At 42.2% G+C, this 14,409-nt stretch overlaps 1 protein-coding gene across 1 annotated transcript in view; it reads right to left on the bottom strand.

The window, feature by feature from the left end:
* The window catches only part of LOC125225242 (putative phosphoenolpyruvate synthase), a 54,953-nt gene that overhangs the window by 5,213 nt on the left and 35,331 nt on the right, over positions 1–14,409 (bottom strand). Inside the window, exon 16 of the mRNA XM_048128849.1 lies at positions 66–230. Within this exon, the coding sequence (XP_047984806.1) occupies positions 66–230 (165 nt within the window). The remainder of the gene's footprint in view (positions 1–65; positions 231–14,409) is intronic.

Here is a 14,409-nt window from a genome sequence, read left to right as displayed (position 1 = left end):
TTAAGCCGACAAAATGAGGGCCGCACCAGTCCTGCACGTAACAAATAGACGATAAGGTAATTTACCCGAGTCATGGTTAAGATCATGACAGGCTTGTCAGTCCACTGCGGTTTCCGGCGATGCAAGGCTACGCTGAAGATATGGTCGTCGGCCACCTTGTGCCCGTGGACGGCCATCTCCATCATACGGATCCCCACGTCGATTTCTGAGGACACCCGTTTGTATACCGACTGAAACAACAAACATCATTATCCTTGCGTTATTCCGGCATTCGCCACGGCTTATGGGAGCCTGGGGTCCACTTTAACAACTACTAACATAGGAGTACGTTATTATGTTTTATTAGGAAGCACATTCAACGAGGCAAACTGTGAGCCTTTACGCGTATGGCTTGGTTTAACTAGTAAAAAACACAACAATTGAATGATGAATGAACACTAATTACGATAGCTACAATCGGAGGTCCGAAAAAAAACCAAAAACTTTTATTACTAATTTAATTAAAATCAAAGATACAAAAATTATAGCCTAAGTGCGATGACAATTGTTCGAAGTCTGAATCAAGAGTGCGTGCTAATAGAATTGCATTAGTTAGGTAAAGTCGTGTTATGCTGATCTTGCGCCTCGTGCGGCAGGTCGGTGAACGTACGCAGCTGACTCGGTGGTTCTCCTTATGGTGCAATATGTAATTCCTCCATCCACAGATCGGCGATTATTTTCCCACGTTTAGTGAAAATATCGACGGGAGTTTATCCTGGGTTCGGTGTGTCTCTAAGTTTTCTGAGGCTCCGTCGTTGAGTGTTCTGCTACTTGGCTCTGGTTTTGGTGAGATTTCAGTTGAACGGTGCCTGTAGAATTTTCTTAAGATTGCGAACGTAAGTGCGCCTGCACCTAGTATTAGGGTGACGTACAGCGGTATAGTTGTGTGGTATAACGTGTTTGACGGACTCGCATCCAACTGGAGAGGAGTCTCGAATATGAGGTTACTCTCGGCGTCGTGTAGTCCTTTGAGGTCCATGGATTTCAGACTGATGTGAGGGCGTACCGTATTAGCTTGATCGTTAGCTTCGCGGGGGATGTCGGCTAGTTTTATAGGATGTCCTTTTATTACATCCTTGTCGTTGGTGATTGTAAACTCCGCTGTTCGTAGATAACATTTCAGTGGGATAGTAACTAGATAGCTTCCTTGTAGTGTAGTGAAATCTTCTCTGTTGCAGGATAATTGTATTTTCGTTGGTCGCGAAAGTGAGATGATATAATGTTGACCATCCAGTTCCTCCATGGCTGGTCTTGACAGGGATACTGTAGCGGGATGGCAGGATCCTTCCGTGTCTTCATTCTTGATCAATCTGTTGATGCAGTCTGGTGATGTCCGAAGTTGAAGGCTAGCTCCTTTCTCGCAGACATAGTGGTGGTTAAACTTCGGGCATTCTGCCTCCATGTACATGAATGAATCCTCATGTGTTGCTAGGAAGGGATATGGTGGGATGAGGACTTCTTGGTTTCGATTGGGTACAATGGACAGTCTAAATAGGTCGAAAACCTCCGACGCTATTATAGGAAATTGAAATGTAATTACTATTTCGCTATCGGTGTAATAGGATCCCGGGCGTATTATGTCATAATATTCTGGCAACTCTAAGTCTAGGACTCTATCGCTACCGTATAATAATTTTAACTTGTCTAACATGCTTCTTAGAACGCTAATCTCTATCATAGAATGATGAGCACTAGAACTACGGATAAATGCTAAACTATTTTCTATTCTTAAAAGCTCCTGGCTCAAATCTTCCACGTTTTCGCTTAAAATTATTAAAAGTTGGGCAAATTTTGCATATTTAATTAAACTATTTTCTCTGTAAGCATTACTATCTAAAATTACCTCTAAGGTGGCGTTAATTTTCTTTTGATTTTCCACCAGGGTGTCTAATATACTGCCTTGGCGACTTGCCCAATCCTTGCTTAGGCTCACGTGACTATTTAACTCTGAAACTATTTTATTCTGGTTCAGTTGTAAGTTTATTATAGTTAATGGCATCCGACTGGTCTAGGTTTCCGCTGATGCTTTTAATTACTGTCCCCAGTCCATTCACGAGACCTCTCTTAACTCGTGCCGGTTCTAAGGTTTCAAGCTGACTTGCCACTTTCTGTAATTTATTTACTAGATATATTATTTGATTTTCATATAAAAGGTACGTGTCGTTAACTAGTCTAGCTTTGCATATCTGTAGCTGTCCAAAGGTTAAACTAATTTTATCTTTTATTTCGTCAAGTTGTATATATTGCAGGTAGGTATGGTAATGAGTCGTAAGTCGCATGGGTCCAAGTTTGTAGGGCAGAACTCCGGGTCCATCATCTAGGCTCTCAAGTTTTATCTCCGAGCCCTGCATCAGGGGAATTGTCAGCAGCAAAAGAACTCTGTAACAAGGGATGATCTCCTTTAGGGACGCGTTTTATGCGTGATTTAGCTACGGGTCCTCGTTTTTAACACGCTTTTATTAGGTCGTCGTGTATGTAACTAACTATGTAATGGAATCTGCGGAGGCTAATTTAACCATCTTCCAGGAGTCGTAGCGTAATGAAAATTGGCAGCTATATGTAGTTCCGATGACAATACAATAATATGGTACTGTTGAGCTGATCTGATGATGGAGTCGGAAGATATGAACTGGAACTACATGATGGAACATCGTATCATAGCCGTTTTTGGGTTTCTTAGAAAAGTCTTGTAATGAACTTTGACTACAATTAGGTTTCAAGGTCTGATGATGAAGCCGAAAGATATGAACTGGAACTACATGATGGAACATCGTATCATAGCTGTTTTTGGGTTTCTTAGAAAAGTCTTGTAATGAACTTTGACTACGATTAGGTTTCAAGGTCTGATGATGGAGCCGGAAGATATGAACTGGAACTACGTGATGGAACATCGTATCATAGCTGTTTTTGGGCTTCTTAGGAAAGTCTTGTAATGAACTTTGACTACAATTAGGTTTCAGGGTCTGATGATGGAGCCGGAAGATATGAACTGGAACTACATGATGGAACATCGTATCATAGCTGTTTTTGGGCTTCTTAGAAAAGTCTTGTAATGAACTTTGACTACGATTAGGTTTCAAGGTCTGATGATGGAGCCGGAATATATGAACTGGAACTACATGATGGAACATAGTATCATAGCTGTTTTTGGGCTTCTTAGAAAAGTCTTGTAATGAACTTTGACTACGATTAGGTTTCAAGGTCTGATGATGGAGCCGGAAGATATGAACTGGAACTACATGATGGAACATCGTATCATAGCTGTTTTTGGGCTTCTTAGAAAAGCCTTGTAATGAACTATGACTACGATTAGGTTTCAAGGCCTGATGATGGTGCCGGAAGATATGAACAGAAAAAAAGGGGGGGGGGCTCGAGGGGGAAGCATGAAAGAAAGATCAACGTAGTATTTAAAATAAGTTGGGTTAGCGTTTTCTTGTGACCTTTCAGAGCAAACAAAGGGGAGCTCGGGGGCGAAGCCCCCGCATAAAAGAAAGATCAACGTTGTATTTAAAATAAGTTGGGTTAAGGTTTTCTTGTGATCCTTAAGAGCAAAGAAAAGGGGGCTCGGGGGCGAAGCCCCCCGCATGAAAGAAAGATCAACGTAGTATTTAGAATAAGTTGGGTTAGCGTTTTCTTGTGACCTTTCAGAGCAAACAAAGGGGGGCTCGGGGGGCGAAGCCCCCCGCATGAAAGAAAGATCAACGTAGTATTTAAGATAAGTTGGGTTAGCGTTTTCTTGTGACCTTTAAGAGCAAACAAAGGGGGGCTCGGGGGGCGAAGCCCTCCGCATAAAAGAAAGATAAACGTTGTATTTAAAATAAGTTGGGTTAGGGTTTTCTTGTTACCCTTAAGAGTAACGAAAAGGGGGCTCGGGGGCGAAGCCCCCGCATAAAAGAAAGATTAACGTAGTATTTAAAATAAGTTGGGTTAGCGTTTTCTTGTGATCCTTAAGAGCAAAGAAAAGGGGGGCTCGGGGGGCGAAGCCCCCCGCATGAAAGAAAGATCAACGTAGTATTTAGAATAAGTTGGGTTAGCGTTTTCTTGTGACCTTTCAGAGCAAACAAAGGGGGCTCGGGGGCGAAGCCCCCGCATGAAAGAAAGATCAACGTAGTATTTAAGATAAGTTGGGTTAGCGTTTTCTTGTGACCTTTAAGAGCAAACAAAGGGGGGCTCGGGGGGCGAAGCCCTCCGCATAAAAGAAAGATAAACGTTGTATTTAAAATAAGTTGGGTTAGGGTTTTCTTGTTACCCTTAAGAGTAACGAAAAGGGGGGCTCGGGGGGCGAAGCCCCCCGCATAAAAGAAAGATTAACGTAGTATTTAAAATAAGTTGGGTTAGCGTTTTCTTGTGACCTTTCAGAGCAAACAAAGTGGGGCTCGGGGGGCGAAGCCCCCCGCATGAAAGAAAGATCAACGTAGTATTTAGAATAAGTTGCGTTAGCGTTTTCTTGTGACCTTTAAGAGCAAACAAAGGGGGGCTCGGGGGGCGAAGTCCCCCGCATGAAAGAAAGATCAACGTAGTATTTAAGATAAGTTGGGTTAGCGTTTTCTTGTGACCTTTAAGAGCAAACAAAGGGGGGCTCGGGGGCGAAGCCCCCGCATAAAAGAAAGATAAACGTTGTATTTAAAATAAGTTGGGTTGGGGTTTTCCTGTTACCCTTAAGAGTAACGAAAAGAGGGGCTCGGGGGGCGAAGCCCCCCGCATAAAAGAAAGATTAACGTAGTATTTAAAATAAGTTGGGTTAGCGTTTTCTTGTGACCTTTCAGAGCAAACAAAGGGGGGCTAGGGGGCGAAGCCCCCGCATGAAAGAAAGAACAACGTAGTATTTAGAATAAGTTGGGTTAAGGTTTTCTTGTGATCCTTAAGGGTAAAGAAAAGGGAGGCTCGGGGGGCGAAGCCCCCCGCATAAAAGAAAGATAAACGTTGTATTTAAAATAAGTTGGGTTAGGGTTTCCTTGTTACCCTTAAGAGTAACGAAAAGGGGGCTCGGGGGCGAAGCCCCCCGCATAAAAGAAAGATTAACGTAGTATTTAAAATAAGTTGGGTTAGCGTTTTCTTGTGACCTTTCAGAGCAAACAAAGGGGGGCTCGGGGGGCGAAGCCTCCCGCATGAAAGAAAGAACAACGTAGTATTTAGAATAGGTTGGGTTAAGGTTTTCTTGTGATCCTTAAGAGTAAAGAAAAGGGGGGCTCGGGGGGCGAAGCCCCCCGCATGAAAGAAAGATCAACGTAGTATTTAAGATAAGTTGGGTTAGCGTTTTCTTGTGACCTTTAAGAGCAAACAAAGGGGGGCTCGGGGGGCGAAGTCCCCCGCATGAAAAAAAGATCAACGTAGTATTTAAGATAAGTTGGGTTAGCGTTTTCTTGTGACCTTTAAGAGCAAACAAAGGGGGGCTCGGGGGCGAAGCCGGGCATAAAAGAAAGATAAACGTTGTATTTAAAATAAGTTGGGTTAGGGTTTTCCTGTTACCCTTAAGAGTAACGAAAAGGGGGGCTCGGGGGGCGAAGCCCCCGCATAAAAGAAAGATCAACGTTGTATTTAAAATAAGTTGGGTTAGCGTTGTCTTGTGACCTTTAAGAGCAAACAAAGGGGGGCTCGGGGGGCGAAGCCCCCCGCATGAAAGAAAGATCAACGTTGTATTTAAAATAAGTTGGTTCAGGGTTTTCTTGTGACCTTTCAGAGCAAACAAAGGGGGGCTCGGGGGGCCAAGCCCCCCGCATGAAAGAAAGATCAACGTAGTATTTAAGATAAGTTGGGTTAGCGTTTTCTTGTGACCTTTAAGAGCAAACAAAGGGGGGTTCGGGGGGCGAAGTCCCCCGCATGAAATAAAGATCAACGTAGTATTTTAGATAAGTTGGGTTAGCGTTTTCTTGTGACCTTTAAGAGCAAACAAAGGGGGGCTCGGGGGGCGAAGCCCCCGCATAAAAGAAAGATAAACGTTGTATTTAAAATAAGTTGGGGTAGGGTTTTCTTGTTACCCTTAAGAGTAACGAAAAGGGGGAATCGGGGGGCGAAGCCCCCCGCATAAAAGAAAGATTAACGTAGTTTTTAAAATAAGTTGGGTTAGCGTTTTCTTGTGACCTTTAAGAGCAAACAAAGGGGGGCTCGGGGGGCGAAGCCCCCGCATGAAAGAAAGATCAACGTTGTATTTAAAATAAGTTGGTTTAGGGTTTTCTTGTGACCTTTCAGAGCAAACAAAGGGGGGCTCGGGGGGTCAAGCCACCCGCATGAAAGAAAGATCAACGTAGTATTTAAGATAAGTTGGGTTAGCGTTTTCTTGTGACCTTTAAGAGCAAACAAAGGGGGGCTCGGGGGGCGAAGCCCCCCGCATAAAAGAAAGATAAACGTTGTATTTAAAATAAGTTGGGTTAGGGTTTTCCAGTTACCCTTAAGAGTAACGAAAAGGGGGGCTCGGGGGGCGAAGCCCCCCGCATGAAAGAAAGAACAACGTAGTATTTAGAATAAGTTGGGTTAAGGTTTTCTTGTGATCCTTAAGGGTAAAGAAAAGGGGGGCTCGGGGGGTGAAGCCCCCCGCATAAAAGAAAGATAAACGTTGTATTTAAAATAAGTTGGGTTAGGGTTTTCTTGTTACCCTTAAGAGTAACGAAAAGGGGGGCATAAAAGAAAGATTAACGTAGTTTTTAAAATAAGTTGGGTTAGCGTTTTCTTGTGACCTTTAAGAGCAAACAAAGGGGGGCTCGGGGGGCAAAGCCCCCCGCATAAAAGAAAGATCAACGTTGTATTTAAAATAAGCTGGGTTAGCGTTTTCTTGTGACCTTTCAGAGCAAACAAAGGGGGGCTCGGGGGGTCAAGCCACCCGCATGAAAGAAAGATCAACGTAGTATTTAAGATAAGTTGGGTTAGCGTTTTCTTGTGACCTTTAAGAGCAAACAAAGGGGGGCTCGGGGGGCGAAGCCCCCCGCATAAAAGAAAGATAAACGTTGTATTTAAAATAAGTTGGGTTAGGGTTTTCCAGTTACCCTTAAGAGTAACGAAAAGGGGGCTCGGGGGCGAAGCCCCCGCATGAAAGAAAGATTAACGTAGTATTTAAAATAAGTTGGGTTAGCGTTTTCTTGTGACCTTTCAGAGCAAACAAAGGGGGGCTCGGGGGCGAAGCCCCCGCATGAAAGAAAGAACAACGTAGTATTTAGAATAAGTTGGGTTAAGGTTTTCTTGTGATCCTTAAGGGTAAAGAAAAGGGGGCTCGGGGGTGAAGCCCCCGCATAAAAGAAAGATAAACGTTGTATTTAAAATAAGTTGGGTTAGGGTTTTCTTGTTACCCTTAAGAGTAACGAAAAGGGGGCATAAAAGAAAGATTAACGTAGTTTTTAAAATAAGTTGGGTTAGCGTTTTCTTGTGACCTTTAAGAGCAAACAAAGGGGGGCTCGGGGGGCAAAGCCCCCCGCATAAAAGAAAGATCAACGTTGTATTTAAAATAAGCTGGGTTAGCGTTTTCTTGTGACCTTTAAGAGCAAACAAAGGGGGGCTCGGGGGGCGAAGCCCCCGCATGAAAGAAAGATCAACGTTGTATTTAAAATAAGTTGGTTTAGGGTTTTCTTGTGACCTTTCAGAGCAAACAAAGGGGGGCTCGGGGGGTCAAGCCCCCCGCATGAAAGAAAGATCAACGTAGTATTTAGAATAAGTTGGGTTAGCGTTTTCTTGTGACCTTTAAGAGCAAACAAAGGGGGGCTCGGGGGGCGAAGCCCCCGCATGAAAGAAAGATCAACGTAGTATTTAAGGTAAGTTGGGTTAGCGTTTTCTTGTGACCTTTAAGAGCAAACAAAGGGGGGCTCGGGGGGCGAAGCCTCCCGCATGAAAGAAAGAACAACGTAGTATTTAGAATAGGTTGGGTTAAGGTTTTCTTGTGATCCTTAAGAGTAAAGAAAAGGGGGCTCGGGGGCGAAGCCCCCGCATGAAAGAAAGATCAACGTAGTATTTAGAATAAGTTGGGTTAGCGTTTTCTTGTGACCTTTAAGAGCAAACAAAGGGGGGCTCGGGGGGCGAAGTCCCCCGCATGAAAGAAAGATCAACGTAGTATTTAAGATAAGTTGGGTTAGCGTTTTCTTGTGACCTTTAAGAGCAAACAAAGGGGTCTCGGGGCGAAGCCCCCGCATGAAAGAAAGATCAACGTAGTATTTAAGATTAGTTGGGTTAGCGTTTTCTTGTGACCTTTAAGAGCAAACAAAGGGGGCTCGGGGGCGAAGCCGGGCATAAAAGAAAGATAAACGTTGTATTTAAAATAAGTTGGGTTAGGGTTTTCCTGTTACCCTTAAGAGTAACGAAAAGGGGGGCTCGGGGGGCGAAGCCCCCCGCATAAAAGAAAGATTAACGTAGTTTTTAAAATAAGTTGGGTTAGCGTTTTCTTGTGACCTTTAAGAGCAAACAAAGGGGGCTCGGGGGGCGAAGCCCCCGCATAAAGGAAAAACAATGTAGTATTTAGAATAAGTTGGGTTAAGGTTTTCTTGTGATCCTTAAGGGTAAAGAAAAGGGGGGCTCGGGGGCGAAGCCCCCCGCATGAAAGAAAGATCAACGTAGTATTTAGAATAAGTTGGGTTAGCGTTTTCTTGTGACCTTTCAGAGCAAACAAAGGGGGGGCTCGGGGGCGAAGCCCCCACACGAAAGAAAGAACAACGTAGTATTTAGAATAAGTTGGGTTAGCGTTTTCTTGTGACCTTTAAGAGCAAACAAAGGGGGCTCGGGGGCGAAGCCCCCGCTTGAAAGAAAGATCAACGTAGTATTTAAGATAAGTTGGGTTAGCGTTTTCTTGTGATCCTTAAGAACAAACAAAGGGGGGCTCGGGGGGCGAAGCCCCCCGCATAAAAGAAATATCAACGTTGTATTTAAAATAAGTTGGGTTAGCGTTTTCTTGTGATCTTTAAGAGCAAACAAAGGGGGGCTCGGGGGGCGAAGCCCCCGCATGAAAGAAAGATCAACGTAGTATTTAAGATAAGTTGGGTTAGCGTTTTCTTGTGACCTTTAAGAGCAAACAAAGGGGGCTCGGGGGGCGAAGCCTCCGCATAAAAGAAAGATCAACGTTGTATTTAAAATAAGTTGGGTAATGGTTTTCCTGTGACCCTTAAGAGCAAATAAAGGGGGCTCGGCAAAAAGAAATACTTAAATTTTGTTTGAATTAGTTGAAATGTGACAATATTTTCTAATCGAGTCAAACAAAATCCCACTAGCTGAGAGCTTCAAAACAATGTATGGCGAAAGTATGTCTCTCTAATGTCTTCAAAAAGTCCGCGATGGCACATGTCTATATTGTCTATCTTTTACGGATAACTTACTAGGTATAAACATTTTTACGATAATACCGTAATAAGAAGGTAGCCGCTAGTTATTATTAAGTAGCAATTAGCAATAAGTACACGTTAAGCCACAAATGGCATGTAAAATCCGCCTACTTGAAATAAATTTATGTATAAGTGTTAAAAGTTTTTCATTATTGATGACTAAAAAGTATAAAATAAATTAATAGTTTAAAAAACACTATAAAACACGCTTTTATAAATGCACGTAATAGCCAAAAATAAATTATGGATCGTTCAAGTTGTCTCTATTTGTGAGCTGAAGTTTAAAAACTATGTGCTTTTAATTATAATATTTGATTGTAAAAGCGTGGGGCGCTGGAACAGGAAAGACTTTCTTGTAAACAAATACTAATCCGAACTTCCTGGCGAATGAAGTTGCATAAGAACATAACGTTTACATATGCCGCCTAAGGGTTACCAAAGAGAACCAAAGATATCTCGTCCAGGAACAAGAACTCTGCATCCTGTCACTGTAGACACTTTCCCCTTTTGTACTTTGATTACCGGAAAAAAGCGGCGTTCTAAGTGTCGGTGACTGTCGACTCTCCTTGCTACTAGCGCATATTTTGTCTGAGTTCGACAAACTGGTACCTACTTTGAACACTGACTTTTAATTGATTTGACTGTTTAATGTAGAACCTACTAGTGATGCTGCAACTCCAGTTAGCGCGTCAATCTGTGTAACCTCCTTCCCGTAACATAGCATAATTTGATTTATCAGCAAGTTATACAAAAAGTCTTTCCTGTTCCAGCGCCCCACGCTTTTACAATCAAATATTATAATTAAAAGCACATAGTTTTTAAACTTCAGCTCACAAATAGAGACAACTTGAACGATCCATAATTTATTTTTGGCTATTACGTGCATTTATAAAAGCGTGTTTTATAGTGTTTTTTAAACTATTAATTTATTTTTGAGGTATAAATGTGTATTGGGAGATCGGCTAGTACTGTATCTTGGGTATAACGAGGGGCGGTTTTCTGTCGGCTTGCTAGGGGGTTTTTTATAAATACTTGTTGCTGCGGGGTATATTCTGGTTCGGGTTCGCGGCTTTTATTTCTACTCTCTATTAGGGAGGTTCGATTTGAAAGGGATGTATCATTAATTATATCATAAACTTGTTTCATTTGCATCTTATGGTTTTGGACGTACTGTTGCAAGAGTCGTTCGGTTATGTCAGTGTCGAGAGGGTTTCTGGGGTCGAAATGACCTGTCAATAAGTCGAATGGTCTGCACTTAGTGAAGCTGTGAATAGAGCTATTATAGGCTATGACAGCATAGGGCATAAGGTTGATAATAGGTTCATCTTTCTGTTTTAATTTTAGTATGCGGAGATGTTCGAGGAGCGTAGAATGGTAACGTTCTATGATGCCGTTGTCATTTGGGGAATGAGCCAAAATTTTATGGTGATTTATCTTGTGGAACCTGACAAATTCGTCAAAGAGCTGGTTAGTGAACTCAGTTCCGTTGTCAGTAATTATAGTGATGGGAACTCCATGATGCGTGCAATATTTCAAAAGGGCTTGAAGAATACTAACTGCGGTTCCGTCTCGTAAATGATATGCTTGACCATACTTGGTGAAAACATCCATGAAAGTTACGTATTTTTCATTGTGAACTGTAAATAGGTCCATATGAACTGTCTCAAAAGGCTTAGTCGAGGGGGGTACGATATTGAATTTAGGTCTTACCGGATTTCGGTCATATTTAGCCTGACCGCAAGTAGTGCATTCGTTAATGAATTTCGTGATTTGATCTTTCATTTTAGGCCAATAGAATTTTCGGGAGGGTGCTAGGTAGCATTCGGCAATGCCACAGTGATTGGTTTTCCCATCGTGGTAGTTATTAATGATTTCCTGTTGTCTAAGATAATCCTTTACATTTTCCAATTCTACTTTGGAAAGCACAATATTCATAGCGGAGCTTTTGAAACTGCTCTGGATGATGGGGATGATTTTATACATGGCGAGTGGGGGCTGTATAAGCAGGGCGGTTTTGGCCTTCGGGTTGACGTACTCTTTGATAGCGTTAACAACATCTATCTCTAAATTGAAATTTGATACTTGAACGGATGCGCGGGTGTGAGTGTCGAAAGGTTTAGTCACGGTCGGTTTCCTTTTTACATCATCTACGACTGTAAGCACGATCTGTCTGTGAAACTTGTTGAGTGGCTCATCGGTAATTGGTACTTCCAATATGGGGCTCTCTTCGCTGGTATGCACAGTTTCTGTGGAAGAATTGCCTAACGTCTCCGGTATTTCTGTAGGGTTGGGTAGTATTGAGCAAAGCTCGTCGGCTACGATGGATTCGATTTCCTCATTGTGGATTTCCACTCTGGATAGGGCATCGGCGTTTGTGTTGGATTTACCTTTTTTATATACGACTGTGTAATCATATTCACTTAGCCGCAGTCTCCATCTGGTGAGACGTGAGTTTGGTTCCTTTATATTCATGATTCACTGCAAGGGCTTGTGATCAGTTAGAATTTTGAATTTACGTCCAAAAAGGTAGGGTCGGAAGTACTTTGTGGCCCAAACTATAGCGAGTAATTCCTTTTCAATCGTACTATAGTTAAGCTCACTCTCGTTAAGGGTTCGGGAAGCATAACATACTGGTCTATCAGACCCTATTGGGCCTTGGGATAAGACAGCGCCCAAAGCGACATTAGAAGCGTCTGTTGTCAGGATAAATTCTCTGGTAAAATCGGGGTATTGTAGCACAGGATCATTTGTAAGGAGAGTTTTGCATTTTTCAAAACAGCTAACATAGTCAGAGTTAAGAGCAATCTTGTTTCCTTTCTTTAGGCAAATAGTAAGGGGCTTAGTAGTATGGGCAAGGAGGCCTAAAAACTGCTTAATTTCCTTTGGTGTCTTAGGTATCGGGTAGTTTTGTATCGCAGAGATTTTCTCAGGGTTCGGCTTTTTATGCCGTCCTTGCTTATTATATGTCCAAGGTAAGGTGTTTCAAGTTTCAGGAATTCAGACTTATCCATCTGGATCTTAAAATTTGATTCTCTTAACCTCTGGAAAACCTTTTCAAGATTGGTCATATGTTCCTGTAGCGATGTACTGAAAACAATTATGTCGTCGAGATACACGAGGCAAATTTCGTTTTGGAGGCCTCTCAGCACGTTGTCCATGACCCTCTGGAAAGTGCTGGGCGAATTACGGAGGCCCATTGGCATCCTGAGATACTCAAAATGACCTTGCTCTACGTTGAAAGCTGTCTTTGGTATGTCCTGGGGGTCCATTTCAACTTGATAAAACCCGCTGGCTAGATCCAGTGTGGTAAAATTTGTCCATAAATACATGGAATTTTACACAAAACGAGGAGATATACCCTCCTCACACCCATCTAGACATAACTCACGGTTAATGGCACCACCCTCTCGATTAAAACTACACTCGTCTGGCCCTTTAAAAATGTCAATAAAACTGTACAATAAATTACCTGAAGATATTAAAAAAGAAGTAAAATTTAATATATTTGTAAATAAATTAAAAAAACTACTAGTAACTAAAACATACTACTCTGTGAAAGAATACTTAAATGATCAACTATAATAGATAATAATAAGCGTATAAATGGATACCGATAACTTTTCGTATAAACTGGTATCTCGTCGGTAGTCCTAATTCGGTGTTTAATTTTATTGGTAAATGTAAGGGCTTCTCCCTCAATATAGAAAACGTCGGCATATTGGGAACAAAGTAATTTTAAATTACTCGCCTCTTCCTCGTTCAAATGTTCCGTGCGCAGGCGCGACGTCCTCTGCGCGTGTACTAGGGCACAGTTCGGTGCGCATGCACTCGATACTATGGAGGTCAGCTTGAGCTGGCTGGTCGAGCGAGAAAATGACGTCATTCGGGGATTGGTTTTCAACCTCTATATATCCACGGCTGTTTTTAACCACTGTAAAACAGGCATGAATCATGCAATTGCTAATTATCTGGTCTCTTACTAAGACCTCACCGTCTGCGGTGTTAATCGGGGCTTTTATTATTTTCGACGTGCCTGCCGGGATTATTTTCTCGAAGTAATTATTTGCTTGGCTCGAGTGATATACTCGTATCGGATTGCTTGAAGTTCGGGTGAATAAAATGTGTGTTTTAAAGTCAACATTAGCTTCCCAACTCGTTAATAAATTATATCCTATCAGACCATCAAAATAGTCGTGAAAACGATATATAAATAGTTTCAGAAAGGAAAGCAGCTTCGATAACATCAACGATGCACTATCTAGCATAACAGACTGGTTTACGGCGAATAACTTACTTCTAAACGCCAAGAAAACCAAGTGCATCAGATTTGCGCTTCCGAACGTTAAGCAGGTAAATAACAGTAAGATCCAAATGAAAGGTGAAACGCTGGAATTTGAAGATCGAACAGTTTTCCTTGGAGTCACTTTGGATTCAAAACTGCAATGGCATGCACATATAGCCACTTTAGCTGGCAAACTTAGTTCTGCAGCTTACGCAGTAAGGCGAATCAGACAACTAACAAACGTAGAGACGGCCAGGCTGGTATACTTTAGCTACTTCCACAGTGTTATGTCATATGGGATCCTGTTATGGGGAAAAGCTGCAGACATTCAGGCTATTTTTGTGCTGCAAAAACGAGCAGTCCGTTCAATCTACGGATTGGGCGGTCGAGCATCTTTAAGAGAAAAATTCAAAGAGGTGAACATTCTTACCGTTGCCTCTCAATACATATACGAAAATATTATGTATGTTCGGAAAAATATCCACGAATTCAAGCTTAACAGTGACATCCATAACTATAACACAAGGAACAAACATAAACTTGCTGTGACCGCCCACCGTCTCCGTAAGGTTGGTACGTCTTTCGTCGGGAACTGTACACGTTTTTATAACAAAGTACCAACCGATATAGTGGATTTGCCATTTGACAAATTTAAGGCACGCATTAAGCGTTTGTTGTTATGTAAGGCGTACTACACTGTGAAGGATTTTATAGATGATAGGGATGCCTTTAAGGTGGTTGCTTGTCAATAGATGAATGAAGTCGTATATATTTTTTCATTTTCTCTGCATTGTG

This window comes from Leguminivora glycinivorella, chromosome 4 (genome assembly GCF_023078275.1).
Source record: "Leguminivora glycinivorella isolate SPB_JAAS2020 chromosome 4, LegGlyc_1.1, whole genome shotgun sequence".
NCBI lineage: Eukaryota > Metazoa > Arthropoda > Insecta > Lepidoptera > Tortricidae > Leguminivora > Leguminivora glycinivorella.
Note: the sequence above shows the minus strand (reverse complement) of the source record. Positions and strands in the feature narration are given on the sequence as shown.